The sequence below is a fragment of the Carcharodon carcharias genome, chromosome 11 (assembly GCF_017639515.1).
Source record: "Carcharodon carcharias isolate sCarCar2 chromosome 11, sCarCar2.pri, whole genome shotgun sequence".
In the NCBI taxonomy this organism is placed as follows: Eukaryota; Metazoa; Chordata; class Chondrichthyes; order Lamniformes; family Lamnidae; genus Carcharodon; species Carcharodon carcharias.
In genome coordinates this window covers 32,132,441-32,159,341 of record NC_054477.1, presented here as the reverse complement: position 1 = coordinate 32,159,341, position 26,901 = coordinate 32,132,441, and the positions used below count along the sequence as shown (strand labels likewise).

Genomic DNA, 26,901 nt, shown 5'->3' with positions numbered 1-26,901 from the left:
AACCATCTTCCATGATTTTGTGATCATAATTATCAGTTATTAATGTTAACAAGAAAAACTTCTCTCTTATTGTGTTGTGCCTAACATGTAGTGTTATCTTGTTTCTGTAGTGCATTGATCAGCTGACAAAGATCCAGACTGAATTCCAGGAGACTGTGAAGGATCTGGCAAAGTCTAAAAAGAAGTATTTTGAGCTGGAACAGATGGCTCACGCAGCGCGGGAGAAAGCAGATATAGAGGCCAAGTGTGTTTAATTTTTTTCTATATTAATGGGGATATTTTGCCATCTGCTAGTTCAAGGCAAAATGTTTACAGCATTTAATTTGTTCTTCAAATATTTATACTTGCATTAATCAACGTACTGAAATACACTTCTCATGAAACACACATACAAGGCGTGTTACCTGGTCTGATCTATTCTTGTGATTGGACACATGTCTACTAGAAAACTGATGGCCTGAAGATCGTTCTGTTTGAAGTTTTCTGAAACTTAAATGCATTTGTGGAATTGGCAAAAGGCTCCACTGCAGCAATACTATTAGTAATGCTAATGGGATCTCCAACTATGTTTTATTTAAATATTGAATTGTAATTGCAACAGCAACCCTTGTCATGAAAAGCCATCCAACTTAGTTTTAGATTAGCTTGCATCAGGAGAAGCAGTACTGCAACAGATGGAAAAATAATGAGAAAAGCAGAGGTGGGTAATGTAATTTTGAAATACGAACAAAAAAATCTCGAAAACTCAACAGGTTAGACAGCACCTGTGGAGAGAAACAGAATTAATGTTTCAAGTCAATGTACTTTCACCTGATGAATGGTCTGAAACATTAACTTTGTTTCTCTTCACAGATGCTACTTGACCTGCTGAGCTTTTTAGGCTTTTTTGGTTCTTATTTCAGATTTCCAGCATCCACAGTATTTTCTTATATCCATGGAATTTTGAAACTCTAGATGAAAAGCACATGATAAAAATAATTCTGACTGCATTTTATACTTAAAAAATGTCAATAGGTAAGATATATTTATATCTTGTGTCAGTTTTCAGTTACCAGCCAAATTCCTAAGTAAATGTGAGTAAAGTAGTTGTAGCAAAAAGCACCAGTGATGAAGCAGCAGAAAACGTGAGTGATTTAAATGTCATTCAGGTCAAGTTATACAATTAAAAATAACACTAAGACAAAGAAAGATATTGCACAATTCCGGAACAAAATACATAGAATTGTTACAGAACAGAAGGAGGCCGTTCAGCCCATCGTGTCTGCATCAAATGAGTAATTCCCCTTTGTGCTATTCTCCCACCACTTCCCCATGACTATGCACATTCTTCCCTTTCAGATGACAGTCTATTTCCCCTTTGACTGCTTTGATTGAACTGGCCTCCACCAAACTCTTAGATATTTCATTCCAAACCTTAACCACTCGATGCGTAAAAACTTTTTTCGCAAATCGCTTTTGCTTCTTTTGCGAACTACTTTAATCTGTGCCCTCTCATTCTTAATGTTTTCATGAGTGGGAACAGTTTCCCACTTTCTGCTCTGTCCAGACCCTTCATGATTTTGAATACCTTTATCAAATCTCCTTAGTCTTTTCTCCAAGGAAAACAACCCTAATTTCTACATTCTACCTTCATAACTGAAGTTCTTCATCCCTGGAACCATTCTCATGAATCTTTTCTGCACTCTCTCCATGCCTTCACTTTCTTCCTCAAGTGCAGCACCCAAATCTGGACACTACACCAACCAAGTGCAAACTAGTGTTTTATACTTGTCCAACATAATCTCCTTGCTCCTGTACTCATTGTCTTTTTTTAATAAAGCCAATGATACTATATGCTTTATTAAACACACTCTCAACCTGTCCTGCCACCTCAATGACTAATGCACATATACTCAGTTCCCTCAGCTTCTGCACCCCCTTTAGAATTTACCCTTTTTTATATTGTTTCTCCACGTTCTTCCTACCAAAATGAATCACTTCACATTTCTCCATATTGAATTTCATCTGCCACTTGTCTGCCCATTCCACCAACTTGTCTATGTCCTTTTGAAGTTCTACTCTATCCTCTTCACAGTTCAGAGCTTTCAAGTTTCGTATCATCCAGAAACTTTGAAATTGTGCCCTATACACCAAGGTCTAGGTCATTAATATATACCAAGGAAAGAAAGAGTCCCAACACTGACCTCTGGGGAAATCTACTACAAATGTTCCTCCAGCCCAAAAAACATCCATTAACCAATATTCTCTGTTTCCTGTCACTGAGCCAATTTTAAATCCACATTGCCACTGTCCCTTATAATCCATGAGCTGTAATTTTGCTCACGGGTCTGTTGTGTGATACTGTATCAAATGCCTTTTGGAAGTCCTTGAACACCACAGCGACAGCATTACCCTTATCAATCTCTGCTACCTCTTCAAGAAACTCCCAACAAGTTAATTAAGTACAATTTTCCCCTAAGAAATCCATACTGGCTTCCCTTAAATAACCCACATTTGTCCAAGTGTCTATAAATTTTGTCCTGGATTATTGTTTCTAGAAGTTTCCCCAACACTGATGTTAAACTGACTGACCTGTAGTTGCTGGGCTTACCTTTACATCCTTTTTTGAACAAGGGTGTAAAGTTAGCAATTTTCCAGTCCTCTGACACCACTCCTGAGTCCAAGGAAGAATGAAAAATTATGGCTAGTGCCTCTGCAATTTCCACTTTCACTTCCCTCAGTATCATCGGATGCATATCATCCGGTCCTGGTGCCTTATATAAGCACAGACAACCTCTCCAATACCATCTCCTTATTAATATTGAACTCTTCTAGAGCGTGAATTGCCTCCCCTTTGACCATGGCCTGGGTAGCAACTTCTTCCTTGGTAAAGACAGATGCAAAGTATTCATTTAATACCTCAGCTTTGCCCTCTGCCTCCATGTGTAAATCTCCTTTTTGGTCCTTAATCAATCCTACTCCTCCTGTTACCATAGTTTTACAATTTATATGCTTATAGAAGATTTTGGGATTCCCTTTTATTGTGGCTGCTGGCCTATTTTCATACTCCTGCTTCGCTTCTCTTATTTGCTTTTAACCCCCTCTCTGAGCCTTCTATATTCAGCCTGGTTCTCAATTGTATTTTCTACCTGAAATAAGTCATGAGCACACTTTTTCTTTCTTATCTTAATTTCTATCTCCTTTGTCAACCAGGGAGCTCTGGCTTTGTTTGAAACAAAAACAGAATTACCTGGAAAAACTCAGCAGGTCTGGCAGCATCGGTGGAGAAGAAAAGAGTTGATGTTTCGAGTCTTCGTGACCCTTCAACAGAACTGATCTTTCTTTACAAGGAGAGGGAAATATAAGCTGGTTTAAGGTGGTGGAGGGGGGGGTGGGGGTGCGGTGGTGTTTGTTTTAATTCTGTTTTTGTTTTGGATTTCCAGCATCCGCAGTTTTTTGTTTTTATCTCTGGCTTTGTTTGCCCTGCCTTTCCCTTTTAAGGGAATATACCTTGATTGTGCCTGAGCTATCACCTCTTTGAAGGTAGCCCATTGTTCAGTAACTGTTCTTCCTGCCAATCTTAGACTCCATTTTATTCGATCTAGATCCATTCTTACTCTGTTGAAAACAATGCTGCTAGACCTGCTGAGTTCTTCCAGGTATTTCTGTTTCTGTTTTTGTTTTGGATTTCCAGCATCCGCAGTTTTTTGCTTTTGTTTCTTACTCAGTTGAAGTTGGCTTTCCCCCAGTTAATCTTATAATAATACACTAAACTTTCAGTCAAGGTTTAGGATATTTTGACTTTTCTTTCTTTGGAAAGGAATTAGAAAAAAAAAGTTGCCTAAAATGTGTTTTAAAAGAGTGCTTTCCTGCAACTAAATAGGGGCCTGAGACAGAAGATACTTATAGTACTAATGTGCTAGCTTTGATATTGTGTCCTTTTGGACTGTAAATAAATGCAGTTTGGTAGCTGACCTCCGTAATTGTAAAAATATCTGATGCTCGGTGTTAGAAGATTTTTAATTTTTTTCTGAATAAAGTCAGGAATAAAGCAAAATTATAGATACCTAAAGGACTGTCTAGTTTTGCAACAAAGGAGGTACAGAAACAGAAAAGACCAAGAATAGCTAAGGCCAATTAAACAAAATGCAGAAAAGTTACTATTTAAATTGATCAATACAATACTGAAGTAAGACAGCATCACGTATTCAATATTTTTGTTATTACATGGAGATAAATTATATCAATTGAACTAAATTAATCTGGTTATACCTAATGCTCTTTAAGTTCACCTTTAAAATAACCCAGTTAACAATTTGAAACAAGCTTTTCCTCATCTACTGTTAACTTAGTCAATCTTCAAAGAAATTGAAGAAAGGCTTGAGGACCTGTTGCAGATTACGAGGAGCTGCTATTATTATATTCCTTGGTATCACACAAATAGATATCAGGTAGTGTAAGTCAAGTCTAATAAATACAAGAGGATCAAGTTACCTAAGCAACTGATACTACTGAATCTGAGCAGGGATTTGTGGCGGACCCAAATTTGTTAAACTTGCCAGTAAAATTGATTATTTAACTTTGGGAATGTCTGTTAGAAATTTCCACTGCAGAGATTTGCCCTTCAGTCCGAAGCTTGTGACTAGTTTTAAGAATTTCCTTGGGCTTTTAGGTGCTGGGTATTTACAGATGTATATTCTGTGAGATGCTTCATGGATGTTATTTCCATCCTGCTGCTGTGAAGTTAGAAAACCTATGTCGCATAGCTATGTCTGCACAAATTTATGAACAAGAATGAAATGCAAGCTGTTATTTTAAATATATATTTTTCAGTATTTTATACAATTTAATTAAATAAAATTTGTGGTAACTAGTAAAACTAGGTTTTTTGTGTCCCTGAGTGTTCTGCTGTTTTACACTGGGGATGGAGGAGGGTGTTTAACAAGCTGACTTGACGTGACTGATATTCTGATAGTGGCTGCAAAATCCTGACCCCTTTTCTGGGGCTGGGCATTATAGTGTTTCAATGGTGAACAAAACCTCCCAGACAGTGCTACTCTGACCATTTTAATGATACCAGTAAAAAGGAGTGGAAAAATATCTTTTGAATATGGACGTGGTTTCAGCAAGTAGGTTGTATATAACATATATGCAGACTGCATTCTTAAAGTTGACCCATGGCCTTAGCGGGCACAGTAATATTATGTAGGCTACCAAAGGTTGCAATTGCTGCCCCCATATGAGCTATAATTTTTTTTGGAAATGTGTGTCTTTCCCTTGTAATTAAGATTGGTTAATGGGTATTAGTAAGGGAAAAAATAATGTTTACCATTATAGTACAAAAATGTATTTTAAATTTTCCCATGCAGTGTATATTATAAAGCACGTAGATGCAAGCAAGTATCTTTCAGCCTATCTACCTCCCATTTGGTTTGAGCTGTTTTCCAGTTGCAATCTCACCCTCTGTGCTTTGCTAATTACGGCATTGATCCAACTTTGAAATGTTTCAAACAAGCCAATGCAAAGTGACCACTTCATAAATCAACAATTTAAGCATGAAATTGTGCACTACATTTAGCCATTGTTAATTTAGGTGTATGTTGTCAAGTTTATCTGTCTTAATTTTGAGGCAAATACCATTCTTTATCCATTTTGTTCATTCCCTTGTATTATTTGAATAACTTTGATATATTCCTCCCCCTTCCCAACACACACACTTGCCATTTACTTAGCATCACTTCATTCTTAATGGTTTGAAATCTGCAGTTTGTTATTTTTTTACTATCTGTTTTGTTAGTGGGCACTGCATTGTGTGTGTGATTTCGCCACTATTTCAGAGAAGGCCCATATTAATTCAGTAGGTTTTCATTGGTGTGAATATACTTCAAAATTAATTATTTACTCTGTAGCTTCTCCCGACATTATGGTGATACTTTTAATATTAGATCAACTGTTGGACTTAGATATTTTTTCCAGAATCTGATTATTTACCTGTGTTAATTTTGTAGTTATTAGATATAAGCACAGAATTATAGCTTTACAGCTCAGAACGAGACCATTCTGTCAATTATCCCTAAGCTGGTTCTTTGTTAAAGCAGTCCAAAATTAATCCTTGTGTCCTGCTTTTTCCTCAGACCCATATGTATTCCAAAACCTCATGTGTTTATCCGGTTATCCAATAACTTGCAGTTTTGCTGGACCTCAACTGACCCTTGGCTGAGTGGTGGTGTTCCCGCCTCTGAGTCAGAAAGTTGTGGGCTTAAGTCCTGCAGAGACGTAAACACACAGTCTGAGCCCCCATGACGTCACCTAGAAATTTTAACTGCTGGGCCTCAATTCCATTTGACTAAGCGGCTGCCCTCCTGATTGAGTTCGGAATAAGACAGGCCGCTGCATGCATTTTTCAGCAAAATTCCCAGGACACTTCAAGATGAGGTTGTACATCTTCAAGCAAGGCTGCAGCCCCTGCTTCCATTTTTTATTTCTGCATACTAGAAGACGTCCTGGTTCCATCAATGTGAAGAAGGTCTCCCCTGCTTTTCTAATCCCTCCCTGGAGATCGTTGTGGATGAAGTCAGAACAAGGAGGTAGCAACTATTCCCCAGAAACTGCATGAGTATTCCCAAGGCAGATGCCAAGCAAAATTTGGTTGAAAGGGCCAGCATGACCCTTAGCATGGGTTTCAATTACCTCACAAGCAGCAAGAGTGAGCACAACTCTTCACCTCTCCAGCTCTTTTACAGCATGTTAACATTCCTTTTATTCCCTTCTCCACCACTGAACAATTCTCTCCCCTCTATCACATCCTTCAGGACACAGTCACAGAGAGACACAATCACTCACCTCTTCCTTCATTCTCTTTAGGCCACATACTAGCAGTAAGCTCTTCTCACATACTATTACTTGCACAAACAGCAACTTTTCCTCATGCTGTATTTCACGTTATACACACTTCTCTTTGTATTCAGCACCTCCCCGTTACCATTTCATCTTGCTTTTTCACCACATCTCAACACGTGCACTAATGGCATTAGCCCCATATATTGCTACCAACTGTTTTTAATGCATACTCATACTCAGTGAATAATATGATGGAAAGGAACAAGACATCAACAACAACGTTGCCCTCCACCAAGCAGAATAGAATGCTCTGGAATGGCTCAGGCAAAGCCATCAGCATCAGGAAAGGTGAGGCTTGGCGGACAAGCTCAACAAGCTGTCTGCATATTACTTGTAACCCTGCATTCACCTAAACAAATATGCAGCAGGCTTCACAAATTCAAGATGTATTCTCAAGCTATTACCTGCAAATACCTAGCTTCTTTTCTGCCATCTTAACTTGTCCCTTTTCTCTCCTTTCTAGTTCAATTTTTGCAGCAAGATGCATCTGATAAGAGGAAGCCGATCCTCCTCCACCTGTACTGTCAGGCACTCTACCCCTTCAAACACCAATAGAGATCAGCACTCCACATGGATTAGACCTTGAACCAAAGAGGTCTGCAAGTGGCAAAACAACTAGCATAAGTGGGCAGCAGCATGCACTATTGGCAGGGGAAGCACAGGAGGTGGGTTGTTGAGTGCAAGGCCCTCTCAGATCTGCTGAGAATGACATAAATGAGGACTCTAAGGGCCCAGCCATGAAAGGGAAACTTCTGGCAATTTTCAAACAACTGTAAGAGATGTTGGAAGGTTTGTCAGGAAGGGAGCCAATTCCGATATTTCAACAGTGTCTGCACTTCAAAAGTACTTTATTAACCATGAAGTGCTTTGGAACATTCTGGAATGTTGAAATGTGCTATACAAATACAAGTTTTATTTTGGCAAAGGAGGAATCAAAGTCAGTTAAGCAGAGGGACAGTGTAGGTTCTCAGGGCTGGGAAATCAGCTTTGGCTCAATGGCTGAGTAATTAACTGATCCCTCACATTGCTTGCTGCAAGACATTGAGGTGGCCTTCCTTCATTTACTCCTTCCTTAGCCAATGATGTCAGCTGCTGCTCTGTCTGCTCTAAATTAAGGACTGTAAGTATAGTTAGGTGGTAAAGTATGCAAAACACTTCTTTGGTGTAAGAGACTCTTAGAGCAACATCCTGCTGGGAGTTCCTAGCCTACTGAGGCACCTGAGCCATTCCTTCAGCATCCTTATGATGTGCACATTAATGACCCTGATGGACCTACGCTTTGATTATACCTTTGTTGCTGAGTAATTTTGGGTTTGCAGAAGGATGTCATGAGTCATGTATGTCCCATAGGGGTCATCCTGCCATGTTCTTGGGATAGTCGTGATTATATACAGAGTATTGTGGGCAAATATACTTGATCTTGTTTGCCTGATCAACCACTTGCTGCACAATAATGGGGAGCAGCCTTTTCTAATTACCAATGTTGCTTGCTGACTAGTGTCCTAATAGCAAACTGTGTAGACAATAATACTCTGCAATTGGGGAAAGCCAACCAATGCTGAAAATCCCCAAGTGTGCTCCTGACAACTGTTGAGATCAGTGGGGAAGTTTATATATTAGTCAGCTTTGGTGAACGGTGTCAGTCATGTGCTTAATGTAGTCATAAACTGCAGACTGAGAGATACAGGCGATGTCCCCTGTAAACTGAAAGGAGCCAGTGGTGGAAAAAGTTGAGGGCTGTGGTGACTTTGACAACTATTGGCAAGGCATGACCCCACGGTCCTTTTGCAGGAGATTTGCTAGGCTTCTTGGAGAAGTACAGCAGTGGATCGAAAATATAGCTTGAAGCGCTGACTGCCCTTTTAACCACTCCACTTTCATCTGATGGGCATGGTTAAATATTGGCCTTTGTGTGGCTAAGTCCTATTTATGTATTCTCCTCCACCTTCAGGTACCATACCCAAAGAGGGTGTTGGCGACCATGGACTTCCATTGGATTAATTCAATGGTTATGCTTGACAAAACATTGCAGTGGTTTGCTGTTGCCTTCTGCAGTATGACTGACCAGGAAACGTCTGTTCTTTACTGCCTGCCATCAGGCATATTGGAAGGATTTACAGGCTAATGATCAACCTGTTTGGCCACATTATGCACACACCTTCCATGGCCATAAAGTCCTGAAGTGCAACTTGAATCTGGTTCTGGCCTGGAGGTAGGGATGCTATCCACTGAGGCACAGAAACGCCTTTATTTATGTATAAGCATATTAAATATAAGTATGCATTTTAAATCTTGACAAATTGTCAGTTAGCTAGACAAAAGAAATAGTAACAGTGAATGATTTCCATTTTGACATCTGATGTTTCCATAAACCAGGCTTGCACTAATTTAATAAAATCAAATCCTATCAATCAAGTGCACTGTTTAAATCGTCAAGTTTTTCTTTATTTTTCAGGTCTAAGCTTAGTCTGTTTCAGTCAAGAATAAGTTTACAGAAAGCAAGTGTAAAGGTGAGTTATGCAACAGTTTGAATGACTGTTTGTTTCCTGTTGATCTCATTCTTGAGCTATTAATTTTCATACAACTTTTCTGCAATTTGTCCCAAGTCTGCTTAACTTAGCCAAACGGATGTTGTCTGAAATTTTGAACAATTTTGGGCACCCCAAAATCAGATGAGGCGTATTTGTAACAAGATGAGAACAGTTTATTTTCCTACGTTGGGGTAGAAGGATTAATTGTGCGCAGTTGCAGTATCCTGCCAAGAAACGCTGAAGCAGTAACAAGATTGAAGTTGGAGAATTAAACACAAGCCCCCCCCCCCCCCCGCAACTACTTGAAACTATGATCTCTGGTGAATTGAGCATATTACTTGGGTACACGAAGCCTCTGAACAATGTAGTATAAGGGTCTGGCACATATTGGGTTAATGTGGGACTGAGTACAGAACTACCCACACAGTGAAGTAAGAAGGCATGTGACCCAGACTCGGATCAGTGTGATGTTCTACAGAAACATGTGTAGACCTAAGCGTGGAGACCGCTCCTAGTCTGCACTCTTTACTGTACATGTAAATAGTTCTGGTAGTTAATAAAGACTCACAGTTAACCTGTGAAAGACCACGGAGACTACTTTAAGACATACCAATATGTAACCAACATATTCTTCTTCTGCATTCAAACACAACATGGTGGCAATGGTGCGATTAAAAACCCAGAACCTTGCTAAAATGCAGAGACAATCTGAAATGCTAGAAGACTCAGATTCAATTAAATAAAACATTCTGACCTGAAAGAAGCTCCAAATGAAGCAGAGGCATAGAGGAAAAATTGCCAGGAAACAATTTTTCTCGGAAGAAAGGCTTGGAAGCTGAGGCAGAGATTTCGCTGTGGAGCAAAGTGCCCTCATAGGTGAGATCAGTGTCTGCAAATGCAGCTCACTGCTTCTGATGCAACAGATTTGGACACATAGCAAACTGTGCAAGGTAAAACCTCTGAAATGTACCAAAGGCCTAAAGGTTGAAACTGCACACGGGGAGGGTGAGGTCAAAGATCTTGGTTTCTCATTTTGGAATGCGGACATTTCTGTCAATGACCATCTAACAAATTTTAATTTAGACACAAGACCCAACGTAACACTCCTGTCAGACAAAGAACCATGGCTGAAAGACTTCTGCCTTCAAACAACAGACACGCTACTTTACGGGCCCAGAGAAATCAGACTTCCAATTATGGGTATGATCCTGGAACCACTGGGGTATGGCAGCAAACAGATCTTCAAGCTGATGTATGGCATCCAAAACCAGCCTTTCTCTCTCCTGAGCAGGGATGACTGCGTAGCCTTGGATCTCCTCAAAATGGCAGATGATGTCAAGAAAACCCCAGTGTCATTAATCAAACAGAATTGCATCTTTTCGAGTCCTCAAACAAAGAAGAGTATTGTTAGGAAATAGAGATAATTTAAGGAAGTTATATTGGTATTTGTGGATGTTAGGAATGAGTTTTAGCTTTAAAGATTAAGTTTGATTTGTATTTCTGTATTTGTGTTAAGAAAGGTCAAGTGGAGTTTTAGTTTCATTTTAAAAGGTACCTGCATTTCTAATGAGAGTTTTACGACTGTTGCAGCTAAGTTAAACAAACAAGCATAGAGAAACTGGGCTGTTGCCTAGCAAAGGGGTCCAGAGAGGCAGGTCCCTCCCACGGATACACATAAGAAACTAGAAACAGCAGTTTGATTTGGAAGCTGTTTGAGTTCACTGTGTTTTGAAGACAACTGCCAGGAGAGACTCGAGAAAAGTGGACAGATAGCCAGTCCCAAGCTAAAGAAAGACCCCAAAATCCAGGGGTGTGGAACAAAAAGTCCCAAGAAGACCTTCTAGTGAAAGGAAGGACAGGAATTTGGAAACGGTCCTGTGAAGTTGAAGTTAAGAGTAAGGGGCAGAGAGGCTTCAAGCTTCAGAGACAAAAGCTGCAGAAAGCAGATTTAAAGCTAGAACAGCTTGCAAGTGGCCAGAAGGTCCAAAGAGATGGCTGAAGGTCTGAAAATCTTTGCTGTGGGCAGCAGTGTACTTTTGACAGCTAATCAGCAAGCGAGGGTGCGTGGAAGACAGCTTGAATGCAATTGGTGACACAAGGGAGAGGAACATTAAAAGGGGTTTTTGAAACCCTGCAGATGAACCCTTGCGGAAGGCATCTGAGAGAAAAGCGTCGCTTTGGGAGAAGATTCCAAAGCGAGTCCTTGGAGAGTGGAGATTGGAACCTCTCGTGTGAAAGACGGCATTCAGTGAGACTGGTTGGCTCATGGTGGGACATGCGCCTGGGGGGAGTTGATGAGAGATCCATTACATCTGTCTGGGGGTGGCATCTGTCAGTTGGTTTCAGAATGTGGTGTGCCTGACCACAGGTTGCCAGTTGGTTTATGTGGACTGTACTTTGAACATTAGAATATAAGATAGCTTTTGTAACTTGTGTTATTCTTACAAATCTGTATATATCTGTAAAGGTATAGTTGTGGGTGAAGGATTAATATGGCTCATCTTTTCTTGTTTAATGAACGTTTTATTCTTTTGTTAAAAGTTCATCAGCTGTCTCCTGTGGCTCTGTTTAGTAGCTGCTCCACGTATCTAAACAAACAAATTAAAAGTTAGGATCCATCACGTTGGGTTCCATTCTGGGATCAGGCTTGTCCAGTGGTAACCTCAGCTGGGATCATAACAGTACCCTGACTGGGACTTCAGCTCTGAACTAACTTCTCTCTTTGTGAAGCAGATCTGTCCATTCTTGTCACAGGTCCCAGAAAACCCTCAAAGGTCAGCCAGCCAATCACCCAGGAGGCAACCATGATGCCTCCAGTGGAAGAGGTGAAAGAGAGTGTTCAGTCCAAGCAGCCTCTACCTCCATCCCTGACAACATTACAACTGGTCAACACTGCAACCACTGTGCATACACTGCAGCTTCCAGCCAGCATGCCAAAGCCACAAAAGATGCTGGAACCTGGTAGCAGTTGTCTATTGCCAACAGCAAAAAGTAGAGGTGAGACTACCACTAAACTTTATTCTCACCACAGAAATGCTCTTCCCCAGCCACAGAGGACATTGAGATGACCCACACAAAGAAAGGAGAGGAGAAAGGAGCGATAAAGAGCTGACCATAATGTCCGTCCACCCCACATGAAATGAGTTAGAGTATCAGCAACCACCAATTAACACAACAGCCGATCCGACCAGGTGCGGTTCAACGCAAGGGAATGGAAGAAAAGAATGAAAGTATACCCAGGTGCCAGCTCAACCTCCAAACCAACTGGAAGAACCAGGAATGATAGAGTCTACACTCCAACAAAACTGCGATCTGGATATGGAAGGGTTATAAGGCCTCCAGACCTCTTGAACTTTTAAATTCAAGGACTTGAAGGGGGGAGATCTGGTAGTGATAATGTAGTAATAGTGATAAGGTAGTCACAACAGTATAAATGTATGAGAATGATGACAATGATAACATGAAGTAAACTGGTATAACTCCAGATACATTGAATAAAGACCTGGGGTTCGGGGTGGGTGGTGGTGTATTTAAGAGTCTGGCACATAGAGAGTTAATGTGGGACTAAGTACAGGACCACCCACAGAGTGATGTAGGAAGGCATATGACACAGACCCAGGCGTCAGAGACATATGTAAATCTAAAAATGAAGACAGCTCGTAGCTTGTGCCCTTTACTGTACATCTGAGTAGTTCTAGTAGTTAATAAAGAGTTACAGTTAATCTATGGAAGACTACAGAGACTTCTTTAAGACATACCAATTTGTAACCAACACCCCACAACAAACATGTTGTATGGTAAAAGTTCTTAATTTTTAAGGTATCTTCTTGCAGGTTGAGATATAAACAGTTTGGATATTGCAATAGAAGTAAATTGATTCTATATGAGATGATTTATGGAGGATACTGTCATTTTCAGTTTTGTAGACTCTCATTTGGAACTACATTTTTTTAAGTCCCAATTTGATTATTTTTACGTTCTCTCTTAAAAGTTTCATTGTGTTGAGGCCTCAGCGTCCATGGGCTAGGAAAGAGAAATTCAGCCAGCTCCCAGTCCTGGTCACTATCTCCCACCATCCATGTCCTAATTCAAGTATGAATCCAGAAACTGAACTCTGCCAGTTCTCAAGTCTAGGTGCATATGCAAAGAAAACTTGAGTGAGATATCAGAGTCTGATAAAGTTCATGAACTGCATCAGTGACTGCTTTCAGAAACAGTGGAAAAAATGAAACCAAAACCGTAACTTATTTGAAATATCGCATTAAGGTAATACATTATCAGAAACATTCATTTTCCAAATTTAGTTGAAAAGTTCAACTTTACAATTATCAAATAATGAACTCCTTTCACTGAAAGGAGCATGGTGGGTGAAGGGAAGTTGAATGTTTTTGTTGGTCACTTCAGCAGTGGCAACAGTCTGGAACCTAGGTGCCCCACATAACCTACACCCCGCCCTCCCACCACCACTGCTAATACCCTAACCTTGCAGGGCAGTAGCTTTTTATAAGTAAAAATATATGTAAAAGCAATCCAAAGAATACTGATTTCTCATGGCCAAGCAATAATTTGAGACTCGGAGCTGAAATTGTTACAGTTGCATTTTCTTTGTGTTTTTGTTTGGAGGTCGGTTAGCTCAGTTGGCTAGATGGTTAGGGCATAATACAGCATGATGTCAGCGCTGCAGGTTCAATTCATGCACCAGCGGGGCAATTAATGGAGGCTTGCCTCCTTGCCTTGCGCCTTGTTTGATGCGGAGTGGTGCCCCTCAAGTAATATAACCACTTGTCTCTCCCTAATACAGGGAGATGATTATGGTCCCTTGTGGACTATGGCTGATTATCTTATCTCACCTATGCCTTTTCTAAAATATTTATGACTTTTTTTTAAGTACTTTTGATCCTTAAATGATTTTTAAAAAACACACAAGTAGTGTATTCGACCATGATGGGACACAGGTTTGAATTACTAATCCTTTTCATTGTGCTGTCAGGGTATAAACAGAAACGGGCACTTCACATACAAGAGGGTGCATTTTGAGACATAACTATTAACCCTTAACTATTAACTATACATGCATCTTCATGGGCATCTTAAGAGTTCCATTGGGAAAGGCATCATGAGAAGGTTATTTATATGTTTATATTACAAGGAGAATAATGTATAATGCTGAAATACCTAAATAAGAGAATGTTTTTAAAATAGTTATAAATAAGCCAATAATGTAGCCATTTTATAAATTATATCCTTCTAATATATAACTATAGAGGGAGAAACATATTTTAAAATTTTGAAGTAAATTCGGAAAGTTTTGTGAGCCTATTTGGCATCCAGTATTACATGTTTTGTTTGCATTCCAGTTAAAAGCACGACGCAGTGAGTGCAACACAAAAGCTAACCATGCTAGAAATGACTATCTTCTTACACTGGCAGCTGCAAATGCACATCAAGACCGCTATTATCAAATAGACCTGGTAAACATGATGATGGTAAGCACACCTTTCTATGCTTGTGTTTTTGTGATTCAGAAGTCAACAGAAGAGTAACATTAAGAGGAACAGTAATGTTTATTTTCACATCCCTGCTTTACCTGATAATTTTTGATCCTGGAACCTGACTTGCAAGTCATGTTGGATGTAGTATGTTGTTTCTGATAAACGTTCCTAATGGTGCCTTGAGTGGTTACATCAAAGGAACAGTCACTCAAACCTTAATGAAGTGTGCCATCAGCCACAAAATGATATAGTTATAGAAAGTGCAGAGGCAGCACCTCTTGAAATTGTATTCTTGTTACCTTTAAATCAAGCCTTTAAAATTCTTTAATGGATAATGTCAGTGAAATACTGGGTATCCACTAATGTAATGATTTGAGCAACAATTGCAAGTTGATTTGAATTTGTTTTTTGTTTTTCAATATTTTCAAAAAGGGCACTCATCTTACATCTTCCCAAACCAATCATCATAGCAATACACCTTTTCCCTATGAATTCTATTGATCTCGGGTATAAATTGAACCAGTAGCGTGTCTACGATAGAAATTGAGTGACGATTTGTTTGTTCTATTTTTGAGGTCAGGCATCAAATTGAGCCTATGCAGTATTTAAAGGTTGTTTCTTTATGATTATTGTAGGAAGTATCTAATTTTGGTGACTGGTTCATGTTCACCATGTTAAAATTTGAACAGGTCAGATTTTAGAAGTAAATCCTTTTTACAGCTGCCATTATAGTTCGTTCTCATTCATCTTTCCAGCCCAGAGAGTTTGTCCACACTGACCTCTCCTATGCTCCTCTGCCTATCTTCAAAGTAGTCTGATTCTAAATACTTCAAATCTGGCCCTTCTTTCAGCCTAAGGTTGAGTGCACTAGTCAGCTGCTCGTAAGCCTGATCAGATCCTACTGATCTACCTTGGTCCAACCAACTCAGTAGTTTGTTGGAAAGTAAACGTTTAAATTATTGATAATGAAATTGAAATTTGCCATTTTTATATTGCAATCAGTTTAGTCCTCAAGAACATAAATGAGCGTAACATGAAAATACCGTTACATTTTTTATTCTAATTACTGATCTAATGGATATTTAATTAACAAGTTATATTACAATTCAGCCATTAAATATCTAAGTAAATAGGTTTTACTTCATATTGCCCATGTCTGATTTGTCTGTGTTTATGTACTACAAATATTGGTAATCACAGATAAATCCCCCTCTCATGGGGGGTCTAAATATAAAATTATTGTCAAGTTTCTGCCTCCCTGCTCCTACTCCCTCCTAAGCCAGGCTTCATCTTTGTCTCCAGTCCTCCCACTCCCATTCAGATGAGAGAATTTCTGTTGATGTCAGAAGTTTGGCACCTCAAGTCTGCCTCCAGGTTTCTATTACATGCAAGTTTCAAAATGTAGAGAACAGGGCAAAAAATAAACTATGTATAATTAGAAAATGTGAGCTCATGGCCTAAACATAAAATTATTGTCAAATTTCTATTTCTCTGCTCCTACTTCCTCCTAAACCAGGCTTCATCTTTGTCTCCGGCCTTCCCACTCCCATTCAGATGAGATCATTTCTGTCGATGTCAGAAGCTTGGCACCCCAAGTCTGTCTCCAGGTTTCTATTACACGCAAGTTTTATAATTTAGAGCACAGGGCAAAAAATAAGATACATCTTATAATGCTATAATTGGAAAATGTGTGGAAGGCATACAGAAAATACAGATTTGGAGACTTGTACAAGGGGAGAAAATGAGAGATTTAACATGTAGAAAAATAAAACAAAGGCAGAGTGTGACATTAAAACTTGAATGGAAGACAAACAAAATTGTAGCAGGAGTGAGTAACTTTTTAACTGTCCGTGAGCAATACCACAGAACCTTAATTGTCTATTCCTGATTTTCTGATTGCTCTGTGCTAAACAAATTGGCCAGGAATTTTAAGATGGTGGGGTTTCCCACCATGCCACCTGAAGAGACGGTGGAGAACGCATTGCGGCTGATGCTGGCTGCCGGACGGGGCTCTTCTAGCCCCCAGTCGGGAGGAAGTCCCGCCTCAGAGAGCTGCCAGCCAATCTAGTTCCAGCAGCTGCAGCGGACAGAACTGAGACTACAAGCAGTACCCAGAGCCCAAGTCCCGAGAGTCCAGGACCAGGTAAGCCTGGGGGTCTTGGGGAGATGAGGCCTGGATGTGAGGGGGTGTTGATAGAGAAGCCGGGAAGGGTTGTAGCACCTGCGGAAGTGATAGGGGGCAGACCTTGTGTAGGGGGGCATCTGATGTTGAAAGGAGACTGTTGATGGAGGCACTCCCCCTTCCAATCCGAACTGGGTCACTTTCCGGACTCCCTTCCCCACCTCCTCCCCGAACTCCTGGAATCCTTCCGCCAGCCTCAAAATTGAAACGGCCCTTAAGTGGTCATTAGTTGGCCACTTAAGGGCCTCAATTGGGGCAAGGGCAGAAACCCAGTAGAAAGTCTGTCTGAGGAACTTGATGCTCACGCACCCCCCCCCGACAAGCTCGCTGGTGGGGGAGCATAAAATTCTGTCCCATGTTTCTTAGCTACTTTTGCTAAAAGGAACACATTAAGCTCCCATTAACAAAATTGCAAACAGACTTGCATAATTGTGATGTCTAAGTCAACCATTCTTTCATAGTTGAAACTAAGCATTACTATATGGTGCAGTGGGGTGTGGGGTGGGAGGGAGATGAGAAGAAAGTTCTATGTGAAATACTCCTTCCACCAAAGCTAATAAACAATGACAAACAAAATGTTACAACTTTAGAGAGTCCTCATTCAGATGGTAAGGCACAGTGAGAAAATCTGACAGCAATTGTCTGTAGGCTTGGGATTGTTGTAGTGACTTTGTGTATTTGAATTAGCAGAGGCCACTGATAAAATTGCCAGCTTATTCCCTTCTTTGCCAGTCCCCACAATCTGAGAGTAGTTTATAGCACAGGTAAAAGCTAGCCAAATAGACTTAAAAGCCAAATGTATATTTTTGAAGGTACCCAGCCTTGCTCTCTGTATGAAATAACTTGTAACATTCAGCCTTAAAGACACAATATTGAACAGTTGGAGTAGGAACAATGTAATACTTTGTTCTGAAGTGAAGAAGAGGAGTCTGTTAGCAGACATGGAAAAACATTTGAATGTAATTATGGATAATTCACTAGAAGTTTCCAGTCAATGTGCAGCTGTTAGCACCAAAACTAATTAAATGGTTGGTTGCATCTCAAGGGTAGTTGAAACAAGTTATTCTAACCTTGCAACCCTAACTTTGTTGAGGCCGTATTTGGATTATGATATGCAATTTTGGGCATCCTGCTTTGAAAAGGACTTTGCATTGGATTACATTGATTGTGTCTGAAGATCAGAGAGTATGTATGCATAACCTCAGATGATTAAATAGTTGGGTTTGAATCATCAAAAGGTTATATACATGCTGTGGAAGGAACAGGCATGATGAGCTGAATCACTTGTTTTGTTCTGTGCATTATGTTTTGAAGTGAACTAAATCAATGGCACAAAGCTGAGCTAAGCTTGGGAAAACGGAGTCTTAAAAATTGTGTTGTTATTAATATGGAAGGAAAGAGGAAATTGGATGTATTGTAAACCTTGTGAAAATACTTTTTCCATTCAAAAAGATTTTAACTGTTTTTGCCAAAACTATTCAAACCAGCTAACCTGAAGTACCTATTAAGTGAATAGGAAATTATGCCTTAAAAGTATGCTTTTTTTTTTAGTAAACCTTCTTTAGCTTCCCTCTTAAAGCTTAAAACCTTACTCACTTACATTATTCATTTTTCTGTCAGTTATTAACATCAAGGTGAGAATTAAAGCAGAACTGGATCCTGTGCAGGAATGGCAGCTCCTGGTTACAGAGTTTACATACAAGTGTTTGACAAGGATGAATTATCAAGCCCCACTACTCCGCAGGCTGTGCCATTAACTTAAATGTTTAATTTTCTCATCAAAATGGCCAATTGTGTACCTATACTTCTGGTACCCAGCAGAAGAGAGACTGACCAGGCTTCTTTCAAAAAAACTCTGATTAATTTTATTTTAAAACAAAACTTCTTTCAACAAGTTGCAAGTACTGGTTATCACACAATTGTGACTGGGAAGTATAACTATCTCTTCCTAAAGAATTCCCCCAGCACGCATGCGCACGTGTGTGCGCATGCACACACACACACACACACACACACACACACACACAAGCAAAGGTCAAACAGCCTCTCTGCAGAGATGGGCGTTATAACATGAAGGATAAAGTCTGTAGGGTCTTGATACTGTCGACCTAGAGTTCTGGAAGTTCTCACCAACTGGTCTCAGTTTTGCATGTCCAAATGCAGAGGACTTGAGAACAAATATGTCCACACAAAGAAAAAGACACTCAAATCTAGACTGCCCCTCCCCCACTCCTCTAGATGTCAATGTGCATATAGAGTAGGATAAGGCAGAGAAAAATAAACATATGTTAAATCTCAAGAGCCCAATACTGCAGAAAGCTATAGCATAGAAAGTGCAGGTGTGAAAGTATAATTGAAATTAAGAAAGCAAAGAGAGGGCATGAAAATTATTGGCAAGTAAAATCAAGGAAAACCCAAAGATGTGTTATTCATGTATAAAAAGCAAGAAGAAGGAGGAAAGAGTAGGATCAATTAGAGACCAAAAAAGTAACTTACATCTGGAAGTGGAAGACTTAATGGTTCTTAATTAATACTTTACATCTGTTTTCAGAAAAGAGAAGGATAAACCAGACTTTGTAGTTATGGTGGAGGAGTGTAAAATTTTGGTTGGAATAGACATGTGTTGGCATCCTTGGAAGTGGATAAATCATCAGACCTGATTAAAATATATCCAAACTGCTAACGGAAACGAGGGAGAAATAGCAGAAGCTCTGAACATCATTTTCTAATCCTCTCTGGCTACAGTATGGTGCCAGAAGACTGGAGGGCTGCTAATGTTGTACAATTGCTTAAAAAGGGAAGAATTAAAGGACAATCGGTGGTCAATCTGTAATTTCGGTGTTGGACAAATTATTGTAAAAATTCAGAGAGACAGTATAAATCATCAATTTGAGAAGAACAGATTAATCAAGGGTAGTCAGCATGGATTTGTTAAGGAAAGACCATGTCTAAACAATTTGTTTGAATTTTTTGATGAGGTCAAAAGGAGGGCTGATGAGGGTAGATTTCGTTTGGTGTAGTCCACACGGATCTTAGCAAGGCTTTTGACAAATTATCACCTAGCAGACTGGTGAAAAAGTTAAAAGCTCATGAGATCCAAGGAAAAGTGGCAAATTGGATCCAAAATTAGCTCAGTGGCAGGAACCAAAGGGTTATGGTCAAATGGTGTTTTTTTGTGACTGGGAGTGGTGTTCCACAGGGCTTATTATTGGGTCCCTTCCTATTCATGGTATATATCAGTGATTTAGACTTGCATGTAGGGGACATGACTAAGAAGTTTTCAGATTATGCAAAAATTAGCCTTGGGGCTGATATTGAGGAAGGAAACTAAAGATTGCAGGAAGGTGTCTATTGGATCCAGTGCCCTTGGTTTGTAGGGGCTAAAGGATCCGGGCTACAAACTTGCTTTGTGACTGAATTGGCACAGAGACAGAGAACATCCGGAGATCATTGTTAGAATAAACACATGCTGTTTATTTACAAACTAAACTCAGCAGCTACACTGTGTGCTCACAACATAAAACTCTGTCTTCACTCATTAGTGACTAACTCAAGACTCTTTCTCACGTAGAGGTAGCCCGTGCTACTCTGCTATTGGATATTAAGATCATGTGACCTGACATTACAATACTTGTTTTAAAGTATATTACATATCAGATTACTACAGTATCAATGGACTGGTCTGGTGAGCAGAAAAGTGGCAAGTGGAATTAATTCCAGAGAAGTGTGAGGTGATGCATTTGGGGAGAACAAGTAGCATAGAAACATAGGTGCAGGAGTAGGTCATTTGGTCCTTCGAGCCTGCTCCGTCATTCAATATGATCATGGCTGATGCTTTATCTCAACACCATACTCCTGTGCTCTCTCCATACCCCTTGATGCCTTTAGCATGTAGAAATTTATCTATTTCCTTTTTAAGTATATTCAGTGACTTGGCCTCAACATTCTTCTGTGGTAGAGAATTCCACAGGTTCACCACCCTCTGAGTGAAGAAGTTTCTCCTCATCTCAGTCCTAAATGGCCTACCCCATATCCTGAGACTGTGACTCCTTGTTCTAGACCCCGCAGCCAACGGAAACATCATCCCTGCATCCAGTCTGTTCAGGCCTGTCAGAATTTTATACATTTCAATGAGATTCCCCCCTCATTCTTATAAACTCTAGTGAATACAAGCGTAGTCAGCCCAATCTCTCCGCATGGCAATCCTGCCATCCCAGGAATCAGTCTGGTGAACCTTCGCTGCACTCCCTCTATGGCAGATATATCCTTTCTGAGGTAAAGAGACTAAAACTGCACACAATATTCCAGATATGGTCTCACCAAGGCCCTGTACAGATGCAGTAAGACATTCTTGCTCCTGTACTCAAGTCCTCTCGCAATGAAGGCCAACATAACCATTTGTCATCTTAACTGCTTGCTGCACCTGCATGCTTGCTTTCAGTGATTGGTATACAAGAACACCTAAGTACCTTTTCACATCAACATTTCCCAATCTATCACCATTTGAGTAATGCCATTCTGTTTTTCCCACCGAAGTGGATAACTTCACACTTATCCATGTTATACTGCAGCTGCCATGTATTTGCCCACTCACTCAACTTAACTTATCTAAGTCACCTTGAAGCTTTTTAACATCCTCCTCACCACTCACATTCCCACCAAGTTTTGTGTGGTCAGCAAACTAGGAAATATTTGGTTCCCTCATCCAAGTCATTGATATGTATTGTGAATAGCTGGGGCCCAAGCACTGATCCCTGCAGTACTTGACTAGTCACCACCTGCCATTCCAAAGAAGACCCCTTTATTCTTACTGTATGATTCCTATCTGCTAACCAATTTTCAATCCATGCCAATTATCCCCAATCCCATGTGCTTTAATTTTGCACACTAAACTCTTATGTGGGACTTTATCAAAACCTTTCTGAAAATCCAAATATACTGCATCCACTGGTTCTCCCTGATCTGTTCTGCTAGTTACACCCTCAAAAAACGCTAGTAGGTTTGTCAAACGTTATTTCCCTTTCATAAATCCATGTTGACTTTGTCTAACCTCGTTGATATTTTTTAAGTGTCCTGTTATCACAGCCTTTATAACAGACTCTAGCATTTTCCCTACTACTGATATTAGGCTAACCAGTTTGTAATTCGCTGTTTAGCGTTGAAGAATAAGGGGACCTTGAGTGTGTGTCCACAGATCCCTGAAGTAGCAGAGCAGGGAGATAAGGTGGCCAAGAATGTTAACAGGATATTCTCCTTTATTGGCCAAGGCCTAGAGAAAAGAGTAGGGAGGTTATGCTCACACTGTATAAAACATCAGTTAGACCACAGCTAGATAACAGTTTACAGTTCAGGTCACTGCTTTATAGGCACGATGTGATCTAGAGAGGGTGCAGAAGAGATTTCATAAGGATGTTGCCAGGAATGGAGAATTTTAACTAAAGAAAGATTGGATATGCTGAGGCTGTTTTCTTTGGAACAGAGGAGGCTGAGGGGAGATTTTATTGAGGTGTATTAAAATTATGGGGGCCAAAATAAAGCAGATGGTGTTAACGAACCCGGTAGAGACCAATAACTTTTTAAAAAGATATTTGAATTCCAGTGACCGACTGAAAAGTTCACAAAAGGTTTCAAGTTTTAAGACTTACTGTAATGAACAAGCTAAAAACAACATTGACTAACACTATTTTTGTAGGCAGCTTACACTTTAAACTACAGGTAAGATCTCCCATGTGACTTTTAACACAATCGACAATCCCATGCCATGGTTATACTTTACTCTTGTCCCTCAAGTGGACACTATTCTCCTGGAGCCAATGCAATGCAATTTTCTGATCCCAGTGGCCTGCTTCCTTCTCCCTTTCCCAGCAAGGTAACTTCTATTCCCAGGACTGACTTTGACGGTGAGGGTTACCCTGGAGATTCCTCCCTCCTGTGTAAGGACCCATTTCCATTAGCAGGGAAGTCAGTAATCTTGGGACATAGATTTAAAGTGGTTGGTAGAAGATAAGAGGGGAAGTGAGTATTTTTTTTTACTCAGGATGATAGGAGTCTGAAGGGTTTGTAGAGGGACAAGCCCTCATCTCATTTACAAAAACTTGTCTATGCACTTGAGGTGGCATGATTGATAAGGCTACAGACCAAGATCTAGAAAGTGGGATTAGACTGGGTATAGCTCTTTTACAGTAGCATGAACATGATTGGCTGAATGGTCTTACTTACACCGAAGGTCAAAAGAGGATGCTGGTTAGAATGGCTTTTCAGTTCTCCTTGGGTCACCCATCCAGAAAGACCCTACATACCTCTGGTAAACATCTACATGTATCTTAAATGATTGCAGAATTTTTTGTTTCTGTTACCCTATCTGGAAATCTATTCTGTATGTGAAGAAGAACTTCCTGCCATGAGTCCTAAATTCAGTGTTTACTAGTTTGATGTAGTGTTCTAGATTTATCTTTTATGTCCATTCACCCATCATGTGTACCTCTGTAAGATCACCTCTCAGTTAACGCCTTTCAAAGTTAAATCCAAATCTCTCCAGTCTTTCCTTATAATTCAGCTTTTAAAGCTAAGAGTCAGTACTGTATCATTTTTAATGTGCCTAATCTTGTGATAAAATTAATAAGAGAATTAATCTGGCAGAGTTCAACAGACATGTCACTAAGTATGATGTTACTTCAAGTGAGACAGCAAACTGAATTGTGCTGTTGACATTATATATATATATATATATATATATATATGATTTGGTTGGTGCAAAAGAAGAAAAGAAGTTGCAGTCATGCAGTGACTTTCAGGATCTCAAGATGTCCCAAAGTGTTTCATAGCCAATTAAGTACTTCTAAACGTAATCACTTCATATAATTATAAGATGACGGGACACAGAGGAGGACTATTCGAGTGCAGCTATCCAATCAGTCCCATTTCCCTGCTGTTTCTCCGTTGCCCTACAATATTTTCACTTCAAGTATTTGTCCAATTCCCTTTTGAAAGTTATAATTAAATCTGCTTCCCCCATCCTTTTCGTCAGCACATTCCAAATCATAACTCACTGAGCCTTTTTTCCCCTTTATATTGTCTCTGGTTTTTCTCGAAATTACCTTAAATCTCTTATACTTAGTTACCAATATTTCTGCCACTGAAGTCAGTTTTTCCTTACTGTATTGAAACCCTTCATGATTTTGAGCATTGATATCAAATCTCCCCTTTATCTTCCCTGCTATAAGGAGAGCAATCCAATTTCTCTAGCCTATCCATGTAATTGTTGGCTTTAGTCCCAGTTACCATTCTAGTAAAATCTCATCTGCACCCTTTCCCAAAGCCTTGACATGCATTATAAAATGTGGTGCTTTGACTTGGCCTAACCAAATTCCTTGCTTTTGTACTCTGGGTTAAATTTCATTGCCGCTGACCTGCATGCATTGGGAAACGCATAGTAATTTGGAAAGCCCAGTTTGGTGGCTGTTTAACTGAGCCACCGTATAACCATGCCGCTTCCTGGGTTTCCTGACCAAAGAGGACAGGCAGGTTGGTGTTCCAAATCTATCAGATGAAAGATTTCCACACAGGAATGGAAAGAAGACCTAGGAAAGCTAAAGCATCCCCCCCACCCCCCCGTCCTGCTGCAGAATCTGAGATACTGCAGTGAGGTGACGTTTGCCAAGGGCAGGAGCAAGAGCCCAGCCTCTGAAACTAAACAGTCATAATTGTAAGAGAACAAGGAAGTCAGCAGCTGGAGTGTGGTCTCTCCAACCTGGAGACGGCACTCCAAGAATATTTAAGGCATCAGGAGGGCAAGAAAGGTTAGTGGTGCAATGCTTTTAGGTACCAAGCCCAATACTCTGACTGTCCCAACATTCTTAGCTTTTATTTGTTCATGGAATGTGGGCATTGCTCGCAAGGCCAGCATTTGTTGCCCATCTCTAATTGCCCTGGAGAAGGTGGTAGTGAGCTGCAGTTGTTATCAGAGAGGATTTCAACCCAGCGACAGTGAAGGACCAGTGATATTTCCATGTTAGAATGATGTGTGGCTTGGAAGAGAACTTGCAGGTGGTGGATTCTCCTGCACAACACTCTTCAAGTAGGTTTGGCTGCTTGGGCAAGAAAGCAAGAGGCAGCTGATTGGGTAGCCTCATTCTTACTGATAAAGAATTTCATGAACTTCTTGATATCTGTGAGACTGATTATTGCTATTAGCTTAACACTTATAAATGTATGATGAAGTAATTTTATTCCATTTACAACAGAGATCTGATTTATTCTTTATATAATGTTGCAAAATATTTTAAAATTACATCAGTACTGAAATGTAACCAAGCTTTCCACTATTCTCTGCATGGAATTATTGGTTTTTAATATGCATAATTCATCATATTTGAAGCTACAGTGCACCATATATTCTTTGATGCTTCGATAAAATTGCTAACTAGTGGTTTTCCTTTTATTTCAACTGGAATATTGGAAGACAAGAAATTATTTTTTTTAGAAAATTGTTATTAGGAATTGTTTTTTATTACCCCCACAGCCTTGCCATCACCAAGACATTTCACCTTGCCCATCTCCATCCCTGCCTTAACCCATTTTCAAAAGTTATGGGGACAGGCAGGAAAGTGGAGTTAAAGCCACAGTCAAATCAGCCATGATCCTATTGAATGGTGGAGCAAGCTCAAGGAGCCAAATGGCCTATTATCCTGCTCCTATTTCATATGTTCATCTCCTAAAACCCTCATCTGTTCATTTGTTGCCTCCAGACTTAAGTATTCCAGTGCTCTCCTGGCTGGTGTCCTACCTACCATCCTCCATAAACTTATTTGGAATTGGGGAGAGTTAGTTCGAACTAGTAGCGTAGTTTCTGAGGATATTTTAACAGGTGATTTTGCAGCAATATTTAAACAGTAAGATCAAAACCTGGTGTTAGTGAACTTTCTGAAGCTTAAGATATGAAGATCTTATCCTAGAAATTACTGTTTGCATTGCCAGCATATAAAAGACTAAAGCATTTATATCCCATTCCTCTGCAATTATAATGATGGTATTAACCCACTTGAGTTAAAACAGTAAATGGATGAATGTTGTATAAATGAGTTGAGCGTTTTTATGTTAACATTACAGACAGTCATTTCTAGGATAAGGTCTTCACACCTTGAGTTTTAGAAAGTTCATCATGTAAAGATAAAAACAAAAAAACTGCGGATGCTGGAAATCCAAAACAAAAACAGAATTACCTGGAAAAACTCAGCAGGTCTGGCAGCATCGGCGGAGAAGAAAAGAGTTGACGTTTCGAGTCCTCATGACCCTTCGACAGAATCATGTAAAGAACCTATTTTTATTTTTCTTGGACTGTGGCTTTAAAAACTACCATGGCTGCAGTTGAAAGATGTTCACTGGAATAGGATGAGGAATATCTACAGTGTTGCTATCCTGGAACATAGTGTGCCATAAAAGAACAAAATGGTGCCAGAAAGGAGCCCTGGACTAAAGGGAACTGCCTGACGTCAGCATTTTAATTGGCTCCTGACTAGGTGACCAAGGTTTTGTGTGGTAACAGTGCAGGAAGTACAGCTCCTATCCTGAAAAGAGGAAAGACCTAAAACCTCTCTCTCCTGCATTTGTAAGATTCCAGTAAATCTGCAATTGTAGCTAGTTGGCTATTCCTCAAATCTCTGTATACTGCCTTCTCTGAAAACCCCTGTCAAGAGGAAAAGGCGAAAAATCACCAGTCGAGACATTGAAAAGCAAATTTTTCAACCAGTGAACCACAGACTGAAAGCACTGAGAAACCACCTTCTGCAAGGAATTTGGAAGACATCAATTAAAATCA

The 26,901-nt window shown here is 39.9% G+C and overlaps 1 protein-coding gene across 2 annotated transcripts in view; it reads left to right on the top strand.

Annotated features, from left to right (window-relative positions):
- Positions 1-26,901, top strand: part of LOC121283980 (F-BAR and double SH3 domains protein 2-like) — a 261,393-nt gene that overhangs the window by 130,745 nt on the left and 103,747 nt on the right. For both annotated transcript variants that reach the window (XM_041198843.1, XM_041198844.1), the window contains exons 6-8: positions 111-244; positions 9,335-9,389; positions 14,768-14,896. In XM_041198843.1, coding sequence (XP_041054777.1) covers positions 111-244; positions 9,335-9,389; positions 14,768-14,896 — 318 coding nt within the window. The remainder of the gene's footprint in view (positions 1-110; positions 245-9,334; positions 9,390-14,767; positions 14,897-26,901) is intronic.